Here is a 25,150-nt window from a genome sequence, read left to right as displayed (position 1 = left end):
TCACGTCACTTTGTAACTATTTTGATATAATTTTTGGGTTATTTAGCATTACTCTTTATATATATGCCATATTTGACAATTAACGATTAGCTGTTACCTATAACGGTTTGAATTAATTTTGAATAACCGATTGAGTAAGCTGTTTTGACTAGAGGATTGAATTTAGTTATTTTGAACAAAAGATTAATAGTTGTTTCAGTTAGCTTTTTGTATATATTTGTTGAAAAAACTCCTCCAAATAGATTTTTTAAAATTAGCTTTTTGACACCAAAATGCTATTTCAAAAAGGTAACCACCAAACACTGATACTAGAAGTTTCAATTGTTTAAACCTCTAATTTATTAAAAAAAATAAATTGTTGCCAAAAGATTAACTTTCACACACGACTATAAGGAGTATATAAGAGCATGTATAATGCATGAACCCGAGTCTTCTGTCAGATTATGCCCTTTGTTGTGCCAACGAAGCAATTATGGGCTTACGAAATGAGTTGGACAGTCCACTACAATGCAAGGCGTGAGTCCAAGTTTTTTGTAGGCCATATTTAATTCATTCTATTCATATTTGATTGAGCAATATGAATAAACAATAAAAAAATAAGTTGAGGGCGTGACCAACTTTTTCTTTTCTATCCAGTGCACCACAAAACCCAACTCCTTCCCTTTTTCCTCCATGTCAGCCACTTGGGCTCTGCGCACATGCTCTAAAGAGCGTTATCGGACTGATATATAAATTAATATATAAATTCACACAAAGTCAAAGTCAGGCAAGTAAGAGGGTTTATATAGGACATTTAATAATGTGTAACAATGAATATCATGATTAATTTAAAATTATAAAACTTTTTGAATAAGAAATATATTTACAAATACGATATACTTATAAATCAGTTTATAAAATGAGCCCATGTAAACAAAAAATCCTAACCCTAACCCTTAATCCCGAGGAATATTCAAAGAAAAAAGAGAATAGATATTCAGAGATTAATCTCACAATATTTTTCTTGAGATTATAAGAAAAATACAAGCAACAAATATGTCTAAATATTTGTTTATCATTTTTAATTTTGTTTTTAAAATTAGGAAAATATATATTTGAATATTTAATATAATACATATTATTACCTCACGAAAGTTTCCTAAAAGCATCTCCAACCCTTTAAAATAGTTATTTTTGTGTAATTTTTACATTAAAATAATATCAAAACTACACTATATTTAAATTCAATTTCAACCAATTAATACCAAATTTTACAACATTTTTATACTATATATGTTATTTTATAAATAAAATACAAAAATAAAGTTAAAAATAATAAAATAATTGAATACAAATAAAACAAATTTATTTCTTGTAAAGGAGTACAAGGATAATATAAAAATTAGTGTGATATCAAATTTGAAATAATTTTTGTTATGACACCATACAAGGATAATATGAAAACATAAAATAACACTAATAATTTAGTGTGATATCAAATTTGATTAATTTTTATTGGGACACCAAAAAAATGTTATTTTTAGAATTGGGTCGTTTTACAAGAAAATAGTGTAAAAGTGCAGTTGGGTTGGAAATACTTGTTCTAAAAAAAATAGAAAAAATCTTCAAAATGATTGAACAATGATCGCCCCTCTTTCCCCACCTCCAATACACACCCATCTCACAGCTTACCCATCCATGCCTATTCAAAACCCGACCCGGCTCCGCCACGTCGCCGTCATCGGCGCCGGAGCCGGAGGTCTGGCCGCCGCACGTGAGCTCCAACGTGAAGGCCACTCCGTCGTCGTCTTCGAGCGCGAAACCATTCTCGGTGGCACCTGGGTATACGACCCAAGAACCGAGTCGGATCCTCTCGGATCCGACCCGACCCGAACCATTGTACACGGCAGTCTTTATGCTTCTCTGAGAACCAATTTGCCGAGAGAAGTAATGGGTTTTCGAGATTACCCATTTGTGAAATCGACCCGACCCGGAAGGGATCCGAGAAGGTACCCGGGTCATAAAGAAGTGATGGAGTATTTGAATGATTATGCTAGCGAGTTTGGACTCAGCGAGTTGGTGAGATTTGAAACGGAGGTTCTTGAAGTGGGGATTGTTGATGGTGGGAAATGGAAAGTGAAGTATGGGAAAAATGGGGAAGTTGATAATGAGGTTTATGATGCTGTTGTTGTGTGTAATGGGCATTATACGGAGCCCCGGATTGCGGATATACCCGGTAGTTGTTTAAGTAATTAATTTTCGTTTTCGTGTTTTTTAGAACTTGCTAAATTTTGATATAATTGAATATATGGTCTTAAAGAAATGAAAATTTGGCAGTTGTGTTATTTTAAGTCATTTTTGAATTTTGTCACGGTATTCCTATTGAGAATTGAGTATTGAGTAATGTTGGACTTTTTTACTCCAATGTATGTGTATTGTAGGTGCATAATGTGAACTTGATTAATTTTAAAGATTGATGATATGTATAATTATATTGTTAAAGTAAACGGGACATTAATTTGCATTTAAATGGTTGTACGAAAAAAATAAAATTAGGTATTGATGCATGGCCAGGGAAGCAAATTCATAGCCACAACTACCGTGTTCCTGATCCCTATCATAATCAGGTACCTATTGTTTTGTATTCCTTAGATTTTCTCATCCTGTTGCAATGAGATTTTCTTTACCTTTATGGTTAAAGTTCAAACTATGCAGCTAAATAGAATTTCAAAGATTTATTATGTGCTTCACATGTTTGATGCTGGAGACTGGCTTGAGAAATCAATTAATAGCTGACCGTAATTTTTTATTTTTGTTTTTGGTGTGGAAAATGAATTAATGGTACTGCAACTCATGATATCCAACTTGAAAGCTTCATGCTTATTCTTAAATCAATTTATAGGATGCGTGAATTTTAGATAATCCAAAGGTTTTCATATGAATAGCATTCAGTTATTAGTCTAGTGTAGCATGTTGGATAAGTGGCTAATTGTTCTGGATGTGTTGTCAGGTTGTAATTATGATAGGAAGTGCTGCAAGTGCTGTTGATATATCTCGTGATGTTTCCAGGGTTGCCAAAGAAGTCCATATTGCATCAAGATCAATTAAAGACGGAAACTCGACCAAGTTACCTGGCCATGATAATATATGGCTTCATCCAATGGTATAAATCCGATACTCACAAGATGTGGGAGGCTATGATAGGAAGTCGATAACGGGTATCTTTTGAAACTTGTTACTAGTAGTTGAGTTGATCAATTTTGCTGACATCAGCTATACCAAAATACCAATGCAGATAGAAAATGTGCGAGAAGAAGGTACTGTCATATTTCAAGATGGAAATGAAGTCCGTGCAAGCATTATTCTCCACTGCACTGGGTATGTCCTAATCACTAGACATCGATTAGGCTTGGCGAGTTTCCGGTTATTCTATACATTTACTGAACTGTAAATTTGTCACACACATTAATAAACACCAACGGCCATTTTTTTTAAATATCAGGTACAAGTATCACTTCCCTTTCCTCAAAACCAATAACATTGTGACTGTTGATGACAATCGGGTGGGGCCACTTTATAAGCACATTTTCCCACCTGCATTAGCCCCTTGGCTCTCTTTTGTTGGTCTTCCTTGGAAGGTTAATTTTTACTTTGCATTATCTTGTGGTACAGCGAGTTTGTTGGCTTTCTTTAGCACATTGTACTATTTTTTACCATGAGAATAATTGCATAAACTTTCTGTATACTTCATTCCAGGTTGTTCCTTTCCCATTGTTTGAATTTCAGAGCAAGTGGATAGCAGGTGCTTTATCTGGCAAATTTTCACTTCCTTCTTCGGAGGAGATGATGAAAGATGTTGAAAATTTCTACTCATCCATGGAAGCGGCTGGCATTCCCAAACGATACACCCATAACTTGGCTAGTTATCAGGTATGCTTTTAGTAAAAAAGAATCTGTTCGAGCTATTTTTTTAACTCTGAACATTGTTCTGTTTGGGTTGGAAACACGTGATAGTAATAAATTTGTACTAATAATATTGAAGTTTATCTCATTTTTTTGTATAACTTGGTATGTATATATGTAGCTTGCCGTGAAAATACCTATAGTAGCGAATATAAAGATAATGATAATATAACACCAGAAGCCATGAGTGTCTCTGTATGCAGTTATGAGGTTTAGTTGTTAGTCTTATACTTTAAACCTACTTGAGCATATCTTCTAAAGTCTTACTATACAAAATCATAGTAACTCTTTTATTGTGTGGTTGACAGTATTCACCCCAAATACTGCCAAACTGTAATTATAATTTGATCTAAACTAGGGATATATTTTTTACTTCTCATGATGGTTGTAATAATATTAGTATTCAATACGTAGCTCCAAGAAGTCAAAATCTATCTTTTACTTTGAAATACACGATAACAACACAATCAGTGTATTTAATTAAATGGAGATATATATATATATATATATATATATATATATATGAAAAAGGTAAATGAAACTCTTCAGAATGAATTTAACTCTTCTCAAGATTATAGAATTGTTAACTGGTAGCGCTACAATCTTAATAATAAGATATCAAGTCATTTAGTTGTATCAATGGTTGAGTGTCTTATATGTTGCTTTAAATATAAAGTAAATACTTGTGTGTACCTATAACCCTGTCTAAGGAGAAAATGATCTCAATCTAGTTAAGAGTAGGAGAAAGAAAATCTGCTTGGCACAAACTGATACATATAGGCCTTAGAGACCAAGTTTAAACTGGATGCAATATGCATTCCAAGCAAGTAGCTACCAGCACACTGTGGCATACAGTTGCACAGATACTTTTATAGTATTATTTTATTGCTTAATGGAGTTATATAGTGCTAGTGAATATTTAAAATTCCCACACTTAGACCATTAGCAGAAGTAGCTACAATCCATCTTCTCCTACATATGGATGTGGCAACCCCTTGGAATCCCTTTGCCACTTAAAATATTGTGCTTGTACACAGCTGAATCTACATTATGTAGTTAGCTCTGTAGCTTTAGTTCCTCTAGAAACAATGCTCGTACTTCCCTACTGATGAGGAACGAGGAACGAGAATAAAGAATTAATCTATATGTTATTAATTAGTTTATATTTATTTAGTGTAAAGATAAGTAAAGTATTTATCTCTATATTTTATATGTGGGGCTGATAGTATATTAAATAAGAAGATTATTTATAATAAAGTCCAATTTTAACGAGTCTTAGTCCATTAGGTTATTTATTAGGGTTGCAATTTATTATATAATCATTGTAATCCCCCACATTATTACTTAGCTTTGATTATACACTTTCTTGGTAATAATATTGATTAATTATTCCTGGTATCGTATAATTCATTGTTTGATCTTTTTATCGTGTTTTGTTTGATAAATCATCATTTTTACAAATCTTGTCCTGCATCACCTACCCCTTAGTTAAAGGTTGAAGCCTTCACTTTTTATGTTTGCTCAATAATTAGTAACATGGATTCTGATGATGTCTTTACAGCTTTGCACCATGCATGCCACAGATTAGTTATTTAACTTTCAAATTGTTCCTGAATATGAAAGCCCAAGTTCTTGTATGATGGGCATGTTAAAGCTCAACTTTTTTTATTAATTCAATTTCCTACAGTATGAATATAATGATTGGCTTGCTGCCGAGTGCAAAGCTGCACCATCCGAAGAATGGAGAAAGGAAATGTATATCTTGTCATCAAAGAGCAAGATAATTCGACCAGAAACATATCGTGATGAATGGGATGATGAACACCTAATTGTGCAAGCTCATGAAGACTTCCAAAAAAACTTAAAGGAGGCAAAAAATCTTATCAAGGGATGATCATCAATCACTAAAACCATTGTACATTGTTGTAATATTTTGGTCAAACGGATCATTCACATCATTGTTGTACAAGGGGGTGATATTTTAACGGGTAACCCATACAAGTTGTAAAATTTATACAAACCTTTATGTCACTGTATCAATAAATACTGTAAGAAAAACCGACACAATGTCATTGTACATGTACCTAAAGATGTATATAGGTTTGTGCAGTTGAGCTAACTATACTTTTGGATGCACAAAGCATGATCACTACTAGCAAATAGTATTTTTTTTCTTTAATTCCAGAATCACTTCACTCACATTATTAATAAAGTTAGTGTAATATTAAGAGAGGATAAGGTTTATAATTACTCCTTTCTTACCACCTCACAACAACCAACCAAAATGGAGATAGTAGTTACTAGTGGGGTGTACACGGATGGGGTTGGGCGGATTAGGAAATTTAACATCCCAATTTAATTAATTCGGGTTTTCAAAATTTTAACTGAAATCGAACTATTTGAATTTGTAACCCAAACCAATTTATGATACTTCAATTTGAATCAGTTTGATCGGTTAGTAAATATTCAAAAAATATTCAAAACTAATATTAATAATCATAGAATAAAGCAGATTGTCTACTTGAAAATAGTTTAACAAAATATTACAACTATCCATATCAGATATGGCTTAAATATGCCAAAAGAGAGTGATAATATAGTACTTATTCTTTAAACATTGAACTTGATAAATGAAAACAGTGGCATATTCTTTTAAGTATTGAGAACCGATGTTATAAGTTACAGATAAATATCAGTTAAGCCTGAACATATTCATAATTATAAAATTAACGGTTTAACGTGTAAGTATATTTTTAATCGGGTTAAATTGGACCGATTTTAAAATATTAAAATCCATATCCAACTCAATTAAATCGGATTGACATTTTTTCAATCCAAATATATATCGGGTTAAAAAAATTAATTCAAATCGGTCAAAATAAGGTCGGTTCGAATCAATTTGGTCGATTTGGTTGAATTGTGTAAGCACCTGCTTATTAGCCTGTCAACTTTAAACTTGGGAAGTAAACCACATTCATGCTTGGGCTTTTGAACCAGTAGTCGTATTTTTGGTTATTTGCACATGGGCTGTTAATGGATCGGAAATCCGGTCCGATCCGATCCGATCCGAGGGCTAATGGAGTGGATATAGATGATTAAATTAAAAATCTGATCTGAAAAAAATCCGATCCGATAAGTAACGGATATGGATTTAGGCTGATCCGATCCGTTAATGATCCGATCTGAATATATATAATAAATTATAAATTAAATATAAAATATGTAATGCATTTTTTTAAAAAAAATTCGTTAACATGTATTATGGGCTTCTGTAAATCCTGTAGTGTTGTTTTCTATATCATAAAAGCTTAGTTATGCATGTAACATCCGGACCTTGAAGTGCATATATAATTGATTTACCAAACTTTCTAAATTTATACAGTGAATAAATCAAGCTGCTACAGTTAATGTTTTTTTGCTACTTACCATTTTTAAATTGCTCGTGATGGATTAGCTTCAATATAATTATAATTATTTTTTTAAATATAAATGGATCGGAGCTCCTATCCGTTATCCGTGATCCTAACGGATCCGGGGATTGAGCTATGAAAAATCCGACTAAAATCTGATCAGAATCCGAATTCGGTAAAATTAAATAAATCAGGATATAAATTAAGTCTTTAATGCATTTATGCTATTCTTGTTAGCAGTGTTTCTGTGGTGTGCTATAGTTTTTTCTTAACAAGCTATTCTTAAAGTTAGATGTATAATCTTAAAGAATTGAACATGTACGGTATAAAATTGAACACAATCGAATCAAGTAATTGACCTCAAGAAGTAATAAATAATTTTAAAATATGATACAATACTTAATCCAAATTCAAATTAAATTGAAATTTATAATTCGATTGCAGTTCGATTTCATTTTTAGCCAACTTACCTCTCAAAAAATATTCTTTTAACGGCACAAAGGAAAATTAGGCAAAATTAATTAATTTGGATAAAATAAAAATTTTTCAAATAAAATGCTTTTTAATCCAGAATTAAAGTATAAATTAAAATTTACAATTTATTTCCGGAAATACTTTAAAATATTCTTATTTGGATTTTTGAATCGGTTCGAGTTGGGCCAGAATCCCCTTACCATTTCATTTCATATCTATGTGGCAGCTACACATCAGCGTCTAGATGCACCTCACTAGACATTTTCCTTAGAACTATACACCTCATTCTTTGGTACTATAAAAAAACAAATCTTACCATTGGGAAACTATACATTAGTCCAGCAACAAGCAGTAGTTTTTAGTTGGGGTTTTAACATAGTAGTATCCAATTGTTTTTCATCTTCTTTGGTTTCTCCGAACCATTTCAAAAATCACCCCATTCAATTTATTTAATTATTTATTTTCTTTATGGGCTGTTTGTTCTTGAATAATATCTTCTTGTTCTATCATCACTAAGCTAAAGATCCTAGCTTTATCACTTTTCTTGAATAAAATTCAATAAAGTTTTGATCTTTACATCTTTCTTGAAATATACACACACATATAGATACAACAATGGCAAATGCATATGGGTTCTTTACACCTTCAGTGCAGAGTGTAAGAGGGAAGATTAATCCATCAATAGGTGTTTATGGATCTGGGTTTTGTTCCTCTAAGGGAATGACTGCAAGGGTATTGTGCACCAGCAGTGTTGAAGGTGTAGAGAAGCTTGGTTCTGGCTCTGAATCTAGAGTGCCCAGGTGAGTTTTTGGTTGGTTTTTATTGGTTAGCTAATGTTTTTATTTGCATGAATTGGTAAATGTTTGGTTTGGTGGTTATGTTATGTGAAATTTTGATTAATTATGGTGGTGTTAGTGTAGTTTAGTTTGAATTTTGTTGTTAGATATTTTAACAAGAAATCTCGAGTTTTCGACTAGAAGGGTCTTTTATGTTGGTTGGTAAGTGTTTTGGGGGAGTTGAATAGTGTTCGTGGATTATTTGCCAAAAAAGTTTGCCTTTGTCAGTTTTTCAGACTCAATTGCCACCACCGGGTTTTGAGGGATTTCGGAATTTGTTTGCAAAGTTTGTTTATACTTGAAATTAGTATAAAATTGTAAATGCAGCTTCATTAGCCTATTACGATCAAGGTCTTAGTCTTCTGCCTGATTAACAGATGATTAAGTTTACTACTATAGTAGAGCTACCCCAAATTAACTGGATTATCAGAATCTGAGTTTTAGACGAGTGATATGTTAAAGACACAAAACTTTCGTATGTCTCTCTGGTTTAACATGCTACATATTAGGGATCTAGGCAGTACTAGAATTTAGTGATGGTAAAAGATTTTAGGCATGTTGAAGTGACAGTAACATGAGGTTCTTGCCTATTGGTAATTTTGAAGAAATAAAACATTCAAAGAAAAGTACCAGTAATTAATATATACGCGTAAAAAAAGGTTTACTGTCAAATCCTAACCAATGGCAAGATTGTACATTTGTACTTGATTCGGACTTCTGAATATCTGAAAAGGATTGGTGTTGTAAATGAACACTTGTGTGCACAAGTGTATATGTAATGAGACTGTCAAGGTTGTAATTGTTTTCCTGTCAACGGTTTAATGCTATTAGTTCCTTAGATCATGCTGACTTTGTTGTATGGGTAAGAGGGAAATAATTTAAACCTATAAGTCCATGAACAGGACAGTGTTTTGAGTATGCATAAGAATCACAAGTAGCTTTGTTCTGTGTCATTTGACGGAAGAAAGAAATACACAAATGATTCAAAAAAATGTGTAAAATATTTTCTGTAAAAAAAATGATGGAATTGGAAAAATGATGGAATTGAGGTTTTCTATTTTTCCTGCTCATGTTAGTTTTGTGTTACAACGTTTCTCTAAGATCTGACTAAGTTATTGCTCACATCGTATGTCTCGGGTCCATTAATACACAATTTAAAGCATTATTACTTGTGTTTCATTCATGCTGTAAGCATGATTAGGGCCTATTTCGCATTTAGCATGAAGCTGGTCAAGAATTAAAATGGTGAGAAACTTCCATTCCCTGATGCTGGTTTTTAATTATTAATGTTTACAGATTTGTCAGTAAAGGCTGCAAACTCGTTGGATGTGGTTCTGCGGTACCAAGTTTAAAGGTGTCCAACGATGATCTTGCGAAACTTGTAGAAACTAATGATGAATGGATCTCTACTCGCACTGGAATACGAAATCGACGGGTTATTTCAGGTGAGAATTTCCATAATTGCATGAATAAATCTCCAGATGAATAATTGAAAGTCGAATAGATGTATTGTGATTTAAGAATGAGCTCCATCACCTTTCCCAGACAATATTTAGGAACATGGTAGAAGTTCAGTATCTTTATCATGTATATGACTCTTATATGATTCATTAAATGGTTGCTGAACTTTAGCACAACATATTATTTTTTTAAACAAAATTGCATACTATAATCTTGATGCAGTTCGGAGTTAGAGTTGATAAACAATACATTTAACATAAGCTACAAGGCTACGGGTCATGCCTATCTATGTAGGGAAGCATATGCATAGAGTGTTAAATGTTTGTTTAGGTCCTTACTTTTCTTTCTAGGGTTAAAGTTTTTCTTTGTACATTTTTAAGTTTGTATGTGAGATCTATTTGTATATGATTTTTGACTACAGAATTGAAGTTCAATGCCTAGTGATATTCTTTACAAGCATATATGCAAGTTAAAGTTGTTGCCTTTCGTTCCACCTCAATGTGAAGTAATTTTTACTAATAACCAATGTTTGACGACCGCTTTAAAATGACTAGCGTGGTGGCAGTTGTCCACAGTACAGACGTAGTTGGAACCGAAACTAATTGAATCTTTTATGCAAACCTGTGCTAAAGGAAAGAAGGCCTCTATTGTACTTATAAGCCTGCTAGAGTTAAAGATCTTTAATTGTTTTGTGTGCATTGTTTAGTCTTTGGTATCATGGAAGCATATATTTTGTGAGAATAGGAAAATAGTCACAAGAAAAGTATGCTCAGTTGGGCTTGTTCATATTGCAGGGGAAGATAGCTTAACAGGTCTAGCAGCGGAGGCAGCAAGAAAAGCTCTTGAGATGGCAGAAGTTCATCCTGATGACGTGGACCTAGTCTTATTGTGTACGTCGACTCCAGAAGATCTATTTGGAAGTGCTCCTCAGGTATTGATTAAAGATTTATCATCTCTGCACATAGAAAGTGGAAATAAAATTTTATGGTGTGGGATCAGTCAACACTTCAGTCAATATAACCTGATATTTCAGCAATACCCCCCTGCCCCCCACCCACTATAACTTTGTTTAATTATTAATAAACTTAACATGTGTTCTGTTAATCAATGTCGTTCTAATACTCCTCAGCCTGATTAGGATAATTATATCTTCCAGATTCTTTATCTTGCTCTTCTTCTTATTGATATGTAGATCCCAAAAGCACTTGGCTGCAAAAAAAATCCACTGGCTTTTGACATAACCGCTGCTTGTAGTGGATTCATCTTAGGTCTTGTATCAGGGTCTTCTTATATCCGAGGTAAAAATATAATTATATCTGTTAAAAGTTTTATCAATGCTCTAACATTGTCACATTTTTAATTCACCGAAATGAGTTTTGCTAATAAATGAACTTGCAATTTATACGCAGGGTCTGGCTTTAAAAATGTTCTTGTAATTGGGGCTGATGCACTTTCCCGTTATGTTGATTGGACTGATAGAGGGACTTGCATCCTCTTCGGGGATGCTGCTGGTGCTGTATTGCTGCAGGTATAAAGTTAAGGCTGTTTCTTTAATCTGAATCTAGGTTATTTACAATATATTTGGTTTTAGCGGGCTGGAGTTTCCCTATGTGTAATTACAGAAATCCTCAGGTGCAATATGTTAGTGGTGTTTCAGTTGTAATTTTGGAATTAACTAAAATGTACCAATATCAGTAAAAATATCAAGTTACAATTTCTGCTCAATCACTGATCTGCTACAGAATCTTAGATTGGAATGTTAACTGTTTTTAATCTTAATCTCTAGAATGAACTGGTTTTCGCATCACTTATATAAAGTATGCATGGAGATTTACTCTCGTTGGCGCAGCTAAGCTAATGTCTAATAGACTTTCTCTGGTTGGTGCATACTAAAGTAATGCTAATGTCTTTACAATAGCTCCTCTACACATAAAAAGGCATCTATCCTTACAAGGTTCACCGAATCTGTGTAGCTAACACGTGGTGCAAAAGTCAGAGATCAGTGAGGGCGCCACACAAAATGATTTTTCGAATCAATAGAGAGTACGCGGAATGATTAGTCAGGGTCTGAATTTTCGAATCAATAGAGAGTACGCGGAATTTAGTCAGGGTCTGAATCGTACGAGTGAAGATATTTATTATTTATATGTAAGTAAATATTATACAAGTGTAATATCCACAAAATAAAAATCTTATTACAGATGGAATTCTAATGCAATGTCTAAACTTGATAATAAATCAATTAGACTTTAAATTTTTGTCCAAAAACTATAACAAAGACATTTAATATTACAATCAATGATTTTTATCCATATTGGATCAGTAAGCTTTAAGGGGACCAGACCCAATTAGTCCCCCAAAATTTCTGAAATTTAGAACACTGCTAAAAATTGAAGTGTATATACTGTTAGACTTCACTATTTGTTGGGTCCAAATTTGTACTAGCGGTTCCTACATTGTGATTTGAATTTAAGAGAACTTAGAAGTCACTTTACGCAGATTATGATTGTTTCCTAATTGCTAAGTTGCAATATTTCTTGGCCTTGACAAGTTTTGCATTCTGCGGCATCTATTATTATAACTATGTAAATTACCATGCATATAGATGTGCCTCCATGAGAGTCAAAGCAGTGGAAAAAGAAAAGCGATAGAAAGTTTCTTGGAGCTCCTTTGTTATTATTATTAATGCTTTAATCTAGATTGACGTACCTAATAATTAAGCTAGATTGCTAGAACAGGTGTTCCGTAATTTTTTTGGTGGGGTATCTGTTAAAGCAAGAAAATAGTGGTTACTTGTGCAGCTCGTACTAGGCTCGAGAGATGAGGCTGAGAGATGTAAAACCTAGTACTTCCCTTTACCTGATAGGATTATTACATAAATTATGACATAATTCGTGTTCTTACCATGTACAGTACTCTCGGTTGATTCAACTTTTCAAGTAATTTGTTTGTTGATTATGCAATCTTGTGATAATAATGCCTGCATCTGAACTGATTTAGAAATACTTTGCAGGCTTGTGATATTGAGGATGATGGTTTATTTGGTTTTGACTTGCATAGTGATGGTGATGGCCAGAGGTTCGTCCATTACCTTAATGAAAATAGGATCCTTGTTTTATAATTTTGTCTTATGTTTCAAGGACTTTTGTAGGCATCTGCATGCCACCATGAAACAACAAGTGTTGGATGATGCAGCGGCCTCTAATGGTGCAGCATCAGGGTTTCCTCCGAATTGCCCTTCTTATTCATGCATAAAGATGAGTGGTAATGAGGTATTTCGTTTTGCTGTTCGTGCGGTGCCACAGTCAATTGAATTTGCACTACAGAATGCTGGTCTTACTGGGTCCAGCATTGATTGGTTATTGCTTCATCAGGTAAGAGCAAACAATCACAGATATACTTGATGAAACTATTGATTTTAAATTCCAACTACATGAATGGGACAGCCATATTAAACCTGCATATCATGGCATTTAGGAATTAGGAAGAACTTTTTAATGAAAGAAATTTGTGAATTTTGAACCTGTATATTATCTACAACACCTGTTTCGTCCTTATAAACTTGCATAATGTGCAAGCTTGTGTAACGAGCTGAAATTTGTCTTGCAACTTCACAACACTGAATTACCATCAGAAGCGCAACCTCACCTTGGTAAAAACAGATGTTGGCAAGTATTCTATTACTGATTTGGATTTTTAAGAATATATGGTTTCTCCTTGTGCGACATTTTTACTCCTTCCATCCAATATTTGGAATATCATATCCAACTTGTAAAGGTTGAAATTACAATACATAACATACACCTATGATTCCATTTAATTTTAACAATTTCACGAGTTTGAAAATATCCATGATTAATTTAACATAGGAAAAAGAAAAAAATCGATGACTTTATTTACAAGATATTAATAAATTTAGAAATGGTGTATCACTCACCTAGTTCTATGCTAATAATTTCCTGTTCCATACAAAATGCAGGCAAACCAGAGAATCCTCGATGCAGTTGCCAATCGTTTGGAAGTCCCATTAGAGCGGGTTATATCAAACTTGGCGAATTATGGTAATACAAGTGCAGCGTCAATTCCTTTGGCATTGGATGAAGCTGTTCGAAGCGGGCAGGTAAAGCCAGGCCACACTATTGCAACAGCTGGATTTGGGGCGGGTTTGACATGGGGTTCTGCTATCATAAGATGGGGGTGAAACAAATTTCTATAATCCTTGCAGATAAACAACTTAAAATCTTACATCACAGCTCTTCAGGTCTTTCTTATTGTTCAGATTAATGCATATGCTTTAGGGAGGTTGCCATTCCATCATCTTACTAGTTCATTTTTGTTTGTTTTTTAGTCCTCCATTTTCTTAAACCATTTAGGATCAATAAAATGTAATTTTATCCCGTCTATCAGTTTTTTGTATTTAGTTCAAGAAACTTGTGCAATTATAACTATAAGACTTTTTTGTTTCCAGTATATGAATCTTGTGCTAGCATTTTCTGCCCTTTGTGTTAACAACTCTTGCACAAGTTTTATGCTAGCTCAATGTGTAAATCAATGATTAATTATTCTGAACATTTTATACGAAACAGTTTAGAACAATGTCATGTAGCAAGAGTCAGGAGCTTTAGAGCACTTGTTGGATTTATTACCAATGGGATTAAAGAATCCATTACCCTTGTCTTGTTAAATGTGGTGCAAAGAATGTTACTAAACCCAAACCAAAAAATTTCAAAATGCAGTAGTTAAAATTTACAAAAATAGTATACTACTCACTAGCTCATTGAACTTCAACTTCTTTGAGTCTAGATTGGATTCTTTGTAAAGTTCCCTCTATAGCAATATCAAGTGCATCTTTTTTATCCCGCATACCAAGTGAACTTCCGTGTCTTCTGTATATTACTCTAGGCAACATCTCCAAAACTTTTTTCCTCATCCTTCTAACTTGAGCTCTTGGTATACTTGTTAACACATCCAATATCTTAAGCCCTTTGAAAACAACATCATCTTTTGGTATAAACACTGAAAACTCCTCATACTTGTCCTCCGGCAAATGCCATCCATACTGTGCTTTTGCAGACATTTCCTCGAAAAAAACTGGTATGCAGCCTGCAACTATCGAATCAAATGTTGAGCGTCTCGTTGGAGTATCACTGGGAGGCTGTAAACAAAAACTAGCTTGCAGCATTGGCTTCATGAACCTAATAGGATCATGCTCACAAATCCCATTAGAACAATCAACAAACTCACATAAACTCGAATACCCATCATGTGTCCTGTTAGTCAGAGTTATATTCGCACATTCTAACCAAATGCTTCGCCTTACATTCGGATTTGTGGATAATCCACCACCGCCTGCAAACAACATGAAAGTGTTCCTTCTTGATCTTCTTACCCTACTGATCCATGAATCAAAAAGTGCTAATTTTGGTGGATGAAATGAAGTTGGATATGGGATTGCCATTTCTTGATAAGGGTAAGCTCTAGATTCATAAGTTAATGCAGTTACATTATAAAATTCGGGCAATTCAAGAAAAGAAGTACCCCAAATAGGTGGATCATTCGATAATGGCTGACAAAAATCCCAAGCAGGTCTAGCCATTACCAAAAAATGATCATGCCCGTGTCGCCTTTCCCATATCTCCGGAGAATCAACATGTCTTATGTAATGATACAAATCAAGACCATGTTGAAAACTTGAATTTTGTTCTGTTCCATACAAGTACTTAAGAGAGTCTATTCCAGCATAATAAGGGAGGAAGACAGCAGTGGCAATGGTTGGATCAGTGGTAAGACATTGGTATTCGAGAAGACGACGATGAAAAATGAGTTCAAGCATGTGAGCATCAGTGCGGAACCATGAGTGAGAGTTGTTATGTGTTTTAGGGCCAAGGCCATGGTTTGAAATGTAAGGACAGAAATTTCCATATGTCTGATATTCTGAGCAATTTGTGAGGAGGTCAAAATTGTAATGTGATGGGAGTTTTCTTATGTAAATCCAACGATCTTTGCATTCTGTTCGGAGATCTTGGGAGTTTGTGATCAAAATGAGTGTACAGAAAATAAGGTAAATGACCAATTGTGGTGGCATTTTCTGGTGTGTTTTTTCTTTTGATGGGTGGTGAAGAAGAGTGATGAGCATCATGATTCACGGTTAGTGGTAGTGTTATTCATGTGTATTTGTGTTTGTTGCAGGAAAAGCGGGATTTGTTGGTGTGGTTTGTAGACTTGTTTTGGTCCCATGTTATTCTCGACTTTGTTTTTTAGAGTTTATTATGTCGAGAGCCGGAGATTATAATCATGTTACCCAGAGCATTGGATTATTTAAGGCCCAGACTGGAACATTTTTTGTATCGTTCTGATATTAATTTTCCCCGGATGGAAAAGATTTTAAAAACGCAGCCCAAAACATAACTATGATTTTATAATATTTACCTGTACTCTAATATTTGAATATTTTGACAGTTAATTTTATGAATAATGCATTGGTATTAAGTTAGATATCAAAATTTGATCTAAAAAAATATGACATTTGTGACTTGACAATTTAAAATATTTTTATTGATAAAATTTATGTGAATGGAAGAGATTCATTATTATTAATTAATTTATAGCCACTCACACCACAACAAATAAATATTTGAAATTCATTTTGGTACTAATTTGAAACCTCTAAAATTATTCTTATTCTTGACCGTGTCACATGTTTATTGAAATTTCCATGACCAAGATGCTCAGATTTGCACTAAAATGTGTTTTAGACACGCATTGTTTCATTGGATTTTTTTAGTTTCAATCATTCTATTTGAACAAGTGAAGCTAGGTAACTTAGAATACGAATCATAATATTTGCATCATCAGATTATGTTTTAAATTTTAGACAGACTAACTGCATAATTTTATTTCAGCATTATCCTAAATACTTCTGTGTGAATTTTTGTTAATGGCAGTGGCAATGTGATTTCAGTCATAACACAACACAAGTAATTTTTTTTTCATGCAGTATTCTCAAGTGCTCATCACTTTATCCAAGTGTGTATTTAACATTCATGTTTCTGCACTTGAAGAGGCAACTAAAATTTCAAGTGTGTGTGTGTATATATATATATATATATCTTAACGAATCACAAATGACTAAATACAGGAAATATTCGTGAACAGGGAATCAAATGAAGACACAATACAGAGCACAAAACAATCACTTGAACGGAAAAATAATGTGAGCAAAATAGAGAGATAAAACCAACATAAGATCATTAACCTATTCCAGAACTACAAAGACAAGTCCAAGAAAATATGTAGCGGGGAATCTTAAGGGCTAGTGGTTGATGGAGGTGAAGTAAAAAACGGAATGTAGGGCATAGTTGTAGGGATATTGATAGTAGGAAAGGATGGCATTGTGGTGGAAATGGTCGGAAATAATGCGGGCAAATGAGACAATGTCACCTTAGTAGGCATATTTGGTAGAGATGGTATTGTTGGAATAAAAATAGTCGGCATTGGTGGCAATGCTGCTGCTGCTTTCGGAAGGGTTGACATTGCAGGTAGTGGAGGCAATGCAACCTTAGGCAGAGTCGGAATGGTTGGTACTGTTGGCTGTGAAGATTGGAGCAAGTGACGTGCTGCGAAACTCATATCCAAGCTTAAAACCGATAATGCAAGGATGAGAGCTATTACAATACTGTGGTGGTAAGTGGTCATTATTGATTTGATAAACAAAAGCTTGTGTAAATTAACTTTCTTGATCTCGATTATTATCAAATGCTGTAATTTGAATTGGAATGAAATATAATTTTACTGGCTATTTATATGACTTAAACAAAGCTGGGTTTCAAGTGTTAGGCAAAATGTTGGTGAACTAAGTACCTGTTCGTTTATCTTCTCAGCTAATCAAGTACTTCATAACAAGTTACATATGTTATATGTACATGAAAAGTTGTAGTACATGAATTGAACAATGTGGCAATGTGGCTCAGAGAATGCCTTGACCTAAAGACTATCTACTTTGTTGAAAGATGATGGCAAATCTATGTGTATAACTCATGAAACGTAAGCAATGTAGTTGAGAGAAGCTAGGTGACCTAAACTACCACTTCCCACCAAGTCACTGATCATTTTAGTACCATTCTCATAATGTAACAACTACTATATTATTATAAAATACTGGTTATAGTAATAAAAGAGCTGCTAAAGAACTACTATATTTAACCGGAGAGAGAGAGAGCAATATGAGAAGCAGAAGGAGCAAAGAAAGAATCGCTCGGTGCATCTTTCATTCACTGATTCAAGCTATATTTATAGCAAGTGAAAGGAGACATGCAATTAATTCAAATTGTAAAAATTCTACACCTAAGTTTAGCCTTACTATTACATGTTTGACCATGTGACAATCAATTCACAACACTCCCCTTTGATTGTCATTGTGGTATGGATCATAGACTGCCTCATTAAAACCTTGTCAAAGAAAAACCCAGTAGGATAAAAACTTTAACGAAGGAAAAAGAGTACAATCTCCCCTTGGAAAAACTAATCATTCTCTGAATTTTGTTGAAACAAATTCTTGAGTCGGCGCATTCCAATGTTATGTCGTAACTTCCCAAATGTTGAATTCGGTAATGATTTCGTGAATAAATCAGCAAGGTTGTCACATGACCGAATTTGTTGTACATCAATTTCACCATTCTTTTGAAGCTCATGAGTGTAGAAGAATTTTGGTGAAATGTGCTTCGTCCTGTCCCCTTTGATATATCCTTCCTTGAGTTGATCAATGCATGCAGTGTTGTCCTCAAACATGACAGTACGATTTCTTGTGATGTCTGGCAATCCACATGATTCTTGAATATTCTTGATGATAGACCGTAACCAAATACATTCTCTACTGGCTTCATGAATTGCAATGAGTTCTGAGTGATTTGTTGAGGTTGCCACTGTAGTTTGCTTCGTGGATTTCCAGGAAATGGCTGCACCGTAATATGTAAATACATATCCAGTTTGTGATTTGCCAGAGCCTTGTATTATTTGCAAGATACATAAGTGCACCAATTGCACCTAGATATGGGATTTCAGGTTCAAGAACCTCTTCATCATCTTCTCGTGGTCGAAATGGATCTTTATCAGGCTCTAAAGATCTAACCACCATTGGAGTAGTCAATGGATGAGATTTATCCATGTAAAATATGTTCAAAACCTTTTCTGTATATGTAGATTGGTGGAGGAAAATTTCCGATGACAAGTGCTCGACTTGTATACCAAGACAATATTTTGTCCTTCCAAGATCTTTCATTTTAAACTCTGTCTTTAGGTATATGATAGCTTCATCAACCTCTGTAGTTGTTCCTACAAGGTTTAAATCATCCACATATACAGCAATAATCACAAAACCGGATTGTGATTTTTTGATAAAAACACATGGAGAAATTTGGTTACTAATATACCCATTCTTTTGTAAATAACAACTAAGTCTGTTATACCACATACGACCAGATTGTTTAAGTCCATACAATGATCGCTGAAGTTTAATGGAGTATTTATGACGAGGTTTCTTGAACTCATCCATTTTTAACCCTTCTGGGATTTTCATAAAAATTTCACTCTCAAGTGAACCATAAGGTATGCAGTAACGACGTCCATAAGACGTGTTTCCAATTTTTCTTTAGATGCCATACCTAATATAAAACGAAAAGTAATTCCATCCATCACTGGCGAGTATGTCTCTTGATAATCAATGTCAGGCCTTTGAGAAAACCCCTGTGCTACAAGTCGGGCTTTATATCTGATAATTTCATTCTTTTCATTTTGTTTTCTTATGAATACCCATTTATTTCCAACAGGGCTCACACTGATTGGTGTTTGGACAACAGGTCCAAATACTTCTCTTTTACGCAATGAATTTAATCCTGTTTGGATTGCGTCTTTCCATTTTGGCCAGTCTTTTCTTCGACGACATTCATCCACACTTTGTGGTTCAGGATCAAAATTTATGTCTACATCCAATGCTGCGGAATACACAAATACATCATCGATTATGGCTTTACTTCGATCCCATAATTTCATATCATGCACATAATTTATTGAAATTTCATGATTGTTTAATCCCGTATCTTCGGGGACTGGAATCTCTTCAGGAGATAATACCACTTTAGGGGTATTTGCTTCTTCTGGAGCATGTGCCACTTCAGGGGCAATTTTCTTTATTTTTTTTTCGTGGTGCAACATCTTTTGCACCGACCGGTCTACCATGCTTCAGACGTAGCTTTGATTCTGTAACCAATTCTTTTGTATCTGATTTTTTGAATTGGTATATATATTCTAGCTGGAGTATTTACTGCAGGTATTTGAGATTTAGTTATATTTCTAGAATCGTTAAATGCGTCAGGCATTTGGTTTGCGATATTTTGCATATGAATAATTCTTTTAACTTCAAGTTCGCATTGACCGGTACGTGGATCTAGAAAATATAATCCTGATGCATTCCATGTTATGTCAGGATTAACCTTGTTTGAATGTTTATCTCCCCCTAAAGGAGGAAACATAGACTCGCCAAAATGACAATCTGCATATCTTGAGGTAAATAAGTCTCCGGTTAGAGGCTCTAGATATCTAATTATAGATGTGGAATCAAAACCAACGTAGATACCTATTCTTCTTTGAACTCCCATCTTCGATCTTTGTGGTGGAGCAATCGGCACATATACAGCACTTCCGAAAATTTGAAGTGAGAAATATTAGGAACTTGACCAAGTACCTGTTGTAGCGGAGAATGTTGGTTGTAGGAAGTTGGTCTAATCCTAATAATATTAGCAGCATGAAGTATTGCGTGACCTCAAATAGATGTACTGTAGGTAATTTTGCTTTCAACAACAGCGGTCTTGCAATAAGTTGGAGTCTTTTGATAAAAGACCCGTCTAACCCATTTTGTGTATGTACATGAGGAACTAGGTGTTCAACTGAGATTCCTACAGACATGCAATAGTCGAAAAAAGTTGCAGATGTGAATTCGCCGACATTATCTAAACGAATTGACTTAATGCAATGATCTGGGAATTGAGCTCATAATTTGATTATTCGGGCAAGTATTTTTACAAAAGCATCATTACGAGTTGAGAGAAGACAAATATGAGACCATCTAGTTGAGGCATCGATTAATACCATGAAGTACCTAAATGGGCTAGATGATGGGTGTATAGGTCCACATATGTCACCTTGGATCCTTTCTAAAAAAATTGGGCTTTCAAGCTGAACTTTAGTAGGGGATGGTCGAGTAATCAATTTTTCTAAAGAACATGCTGAACATGGAAGGTCATTGTTGGAAAGAACTTTAAAATCTTTAAGAAGATGACCAGTAGAATTCTCTATAATACGACGCATCATAGAGACGCCAGGATGACCTAATCTTTCATGCCAAAGTGTAAAAGATTTTGGATCTATGAGTTTGGAAGCAACGACATTGTGTGACTCAATAGTTCTAATTTTCATTATATATAATCTAGAGGAAAGTGAGTGAAACTTTTCTAAGATTTTCTTGTTGCTAGGTTTAGCGGAAGTAATAAGAAGATATTATCTATCAGCCTCAGAGGTAGTTTCGATGTGAAAATTGTTGAGTCGGATATCTTTAAAACTAAGAAGATTTCTAGTAGACTTACTAGAATATAATGCATTTGAAATGTGTATGTGGGTACCGTTAGGTAGGACGAAACTAGCTTTTCCAAAACCTTCGATTATATTAGATACGCCGAAAATTGTTCCGACTTGAGCTTTGGTTTTGGTTATTTGGATAAAATACTTTTGGTTCTGTAGAATCGTATGAGTTGTACCACAATCAGCAATGCATATATCTTCAGAGTCCATTCTGTATATAATTAAGAAACATAATTTACTTGATAAGAACATAACACACTACATAGTTCAAACAAATTAAAGCACACAATACACACTACTATAATAATTATATGAAACTAATCTTCAGCCTCCCATATGGGAGTTTCGTTAGGTTCATTCGGACCATTAATGCTTATTCCTCCAGTTGTGATTCTCGGAAAATCATCTATGTTATTGTTGGCGAAATTTGTTTCTACCATTTTCTCTTTTGATTTTTGAGAAGATTGGTATAACTTAACAAGATGATCTGGGGTATGACAATTACGTGTCCAGTGCCCATTCATGCCGCACCTATAGCAAATATTTTCAGTTTTTCCTCCTCGTGATGCCTTTCTTTTACTCTGTGATTCAGATTGCCACTTCCGGTGACCAGAGTTATTATATGGACGAAAATGCCCGTGGCTCCGACCTTGTCCAAGGTACCGCCCTTGGCCCCGTCCACCTCTATACCCTTTTCCACGTACATTCGGCTGAAATGACATGTTATTTACTTCAGGTAATGGGGCAGATCCTGTTGGACGGGATTGGTGATTCTTAATCACCAATTCATGATTCTGTTCAGCAACGAGGAGAGTTGATAGAAGATCCCCGAACTTAGTAAATTTGCGCTCCCTGTACATCTCTGCTAAGTTGATATTGTTGGGGTGAAAAGTTGATAGTGTTTTATCGATTTTTCTTTTTTCCGTAACTTTCTCACCACACATAATAAGCCTAGAACTTATTTTGAACAAAGCAGAGCTATATGCTCGGACACTCTTAAAATTCTGAAGTCTTAAATTAGCCCAATCATTTTCAGCTGCAGGTAGATAAACTAGTTTCTGGTGATCGAACCTATCCTTTAGATTTTCCCATAAAATAAAAGGATCCTCGACTTCTAAGTACTCAGATTTTAAATCTTCATGCATGTGGTGTCGGAGAAAAATTATGGAGGTAAAGTTTTCTTCAGCCGTGGATTTATTTTCTGCCTTTATTGTATCGCTTAATTTCTTTGAACCCAAGTGCAACTTTACATCTTGTGCCCATGATAAATAATTATCGCCAGAAATGTCCAAGGCAACGAACGACAAGCTTGTAATATTTGTCATACTAAATATGAATTAACACGAAAAATTATCAAATTTTAATTCATCAATGTAAATATTACATAAAATCCTAGTTAATCGGGTGCGTTAAAAAATACGCAATAATCAATGTATATATCATTATTATCATTGATATTATAAACATATCTATATATAAAATGACAAATGGATTTTCACCCGCCATACGGACGTCTGCGTATGCCGATTATCTCCGACCAATAATAAATTAAAGTGGACAATCCTGCATAAGTTAGTTAGGGGCAAAAAGTTATTATCCGATAATTATACAATTTATAAATTAAGGTTCCCACTATACTTCGGTATTATTCAAAATTAAATGGTACCGTAGAATAATTTAATAGGCGGTGCTCCAGCCATATATATTTAAATTATTAGTGGAGGGTATAACCACGTCTACTTCGGTCATAGATTTATAAAAATTATATGTAGAGGGTGTAACCACATCTACTCATATATATGCATATTTAAATTAAAATTATACCTTCTCAGTTTCGGCAGGGCTTCGTGCTGATAACGTATTATAAAATACTGGTTATAGTAATAAAAGAGCTGCTAAAGAACTACTATATTTAACCGGAGAGAGAGCAATATGAGAAGCAGAAGGAGCAGAAAAAGAATCGCTCGGTGCATCTTTCATTCACTGATTCAAGCTATATTTATAGCAAGTCAAAGGAGACATGCAATTAATTCAAATTGTAAAAATTCTACACGTAAGTTTAGCCTTACTATTACATGTTTGACCATGTGACAATCAATTCACAACACATACATATTTTTTTGAAACCAAACAACTATAATACATTGATTTGAAGCGTACATAATGTTTGCTTGTTTTATCTGAACTGGGCACATAATAAGAAATTATGTGTTAAATTTTAAATGGTCTTTCAATCATAAATTTTGATGGACATCCTGTATTCATGTCAATTTTATCAATAAAAACACTTCAAATTTATATAAGTTAGTGGTTACTGTGTTCTCATGAGCACACACTAGACAATTTCTTATCTTATTATTACCGTTTATTTTGCTAATTAATTAAGCACATACCCACGCACTTATAAGTAGTCAAACTTTTGACCTCCCACGCCCTCCAATAGCTCAACTACTATACCATAGTTGGCTTTTCCTAATCTTTCTTAGAGGATATTGGTGCCCATAAAATACAGACATATACTTAAAGCCGAAGCCTTTCCCTGTATAACCTAGTTTTGTATTCATTTTCCCAAATTAACCTATTTTGTTCAATTCTTCCCAAAATGACCTATTTTTTTCAACTCTTCCTAAACTAACCTAGTTTTTATATTTTCTAACATTTAGTTATAATTATAAATTATACAATATTTTTAATTTATATATATGCTTAATTAATTTTAATATAACATTTTCAATAATAAATAAAAATATTAAAATACAAAAAATTATTAATACTTGGTTAAATATAATGTATATTGTAATTTTTTTTTCTATTTTGTTTTGCATATTTCTTGTTTGAGCAATTAAAAAAAACTTGTTTGTGGACAACCACACTACATTATTGATATCAGATATGATCATATATGAAAAAAATCAAGTGAGGAAATTTGAAAGAGCAATGAAAAAAATCAAAGACCTTAGTTCGAGTGCTGAAGAATGGCTACGAAGCATTCCACTAGAGATGTGGACTATGTCTCATGATGGAGGATATCGCTATGGTCAAGCAACAACAAATATGGTTTAAACATATAATGGTCAATTACGATCCGCTCGTCATCTCCCGGTCACTTCAATGGTTGAGTACATATATTATCGGATTGTCAAACTTGTTGCTGAAAGACGAACTCAAACACTGAACGATCTTCAAAATGGTCATGTATATTGCAAGAATTCGAGAGTGCTCTTTCAAAAGATTGAAGAAAAGGCATTTGCATATAAGATTATTCCATACAATCAAGAAAGAGGGGTATTTGAGGTGACTACTGCAAGATACAAAACAGATAAAGGATTTTGGAAAGGTGGCAACAAGTATCATATAGATCTCTCTAAATGATACTGTTTTGTGGAAAATGGCACA

The 25,150-nt window shown here is 34.0% G+C and overlaps 3 protein-coding genes across 3 annotated transcripts; 2 read left to right on the top strand and 1 right to left on the bottom strand.

The window, feature by feature from the left end:
- Positions 1-1,551: 1,551 nt before the first annotated feature.
- LOC141676710 (flavin-containing monooxygenase FMO GS-OX-like 4) lies at positions 1,552-6,064 on the top strand. The gene is made up of 7 exons (XM_074482415.1): positions 1,552-2,215; positions 2,536-2,606; positions 2,990-3,142; positions 3,275-3,357; positions 3,482-3,617; positions 3,736-3,909; positions 5,630-6,064. The coding sequence occupies exons 1-7, from the start codon at positions 1,621-1,623 to the stop codon at positions 5,834-5,836; spliced, it is 1,419 nt and encodes a 472-aa protein (XP_074338516.1). The 5' UTR covers positions 1,552-1,620; the 3' UTR covers positions 5,837-6,064.
- Positions 6,065-8,152: 2,088 nt separating this feature from the next.
- On the top strand, positions 8,153-14,593 carry LOC141676712 (beta-ketoacyl-[acyl-carrier-protein] synthase III, chloroplastic-like). The gene is made up of 8 exons (XM_074482417.1): positions 8,153-8,626; positions 9,959-10,107; positions 10,918-11,054; positions 11,316-11,421; positions 11,533-11,651; positions 13,137-13,201; positions 13,275-13,497; positions 14,103-14,593. The coding sequence occupies exons 1-8, from the start codon at positions 8,442-8,444 to the stop codon at positions 14,322-14,324; spliced, it is 1,206 nt and encodes a 401-aa protein (XP_074338518.1). The 5' UTR covers positions 8,153-8,441; the 3' UTR covers positions 14,325-14,593.
- A 109-nt stretch (positions 14,594-14,702) lies between these two features.
- On the bottom strand, positions 14,703-16,345 carry LOC141676711 (putative xyloglucan galactosyltransferase GT19). The gene has a single exon (XM_074482416.1). It carries the CDS (start codon positions 16,260-16,262, stop codon positions 14,898-14,900), a length of 1,365 nt encoding a protein of 454 aa, XP_074338517.1. The 5' UTR covers positions 16,263-16,345; the 3' UTR covers positions 14,703-14,897.
- Between the last annotated feature and the right edge of the window lie 8,805 nt (positions 16,346-25,150).

This window comes from Apium graveolens, chromosome 8, assembly GCF_009905375.1.
Source record: "Apium graveolens cultivar Ventura chromosome 8, ASM990537v1, whole genome shotgun sequence".
Classification (NCBI taxonomy): Eukaryota; Viridiplantae; Streptophyta; class Magnoliopsida; order Apiales; family Apiaceae; genus Apium; species Apium graveolens.
This window is presented reverse-complemented; position numbering and strand designations above follow the sequence as displayed.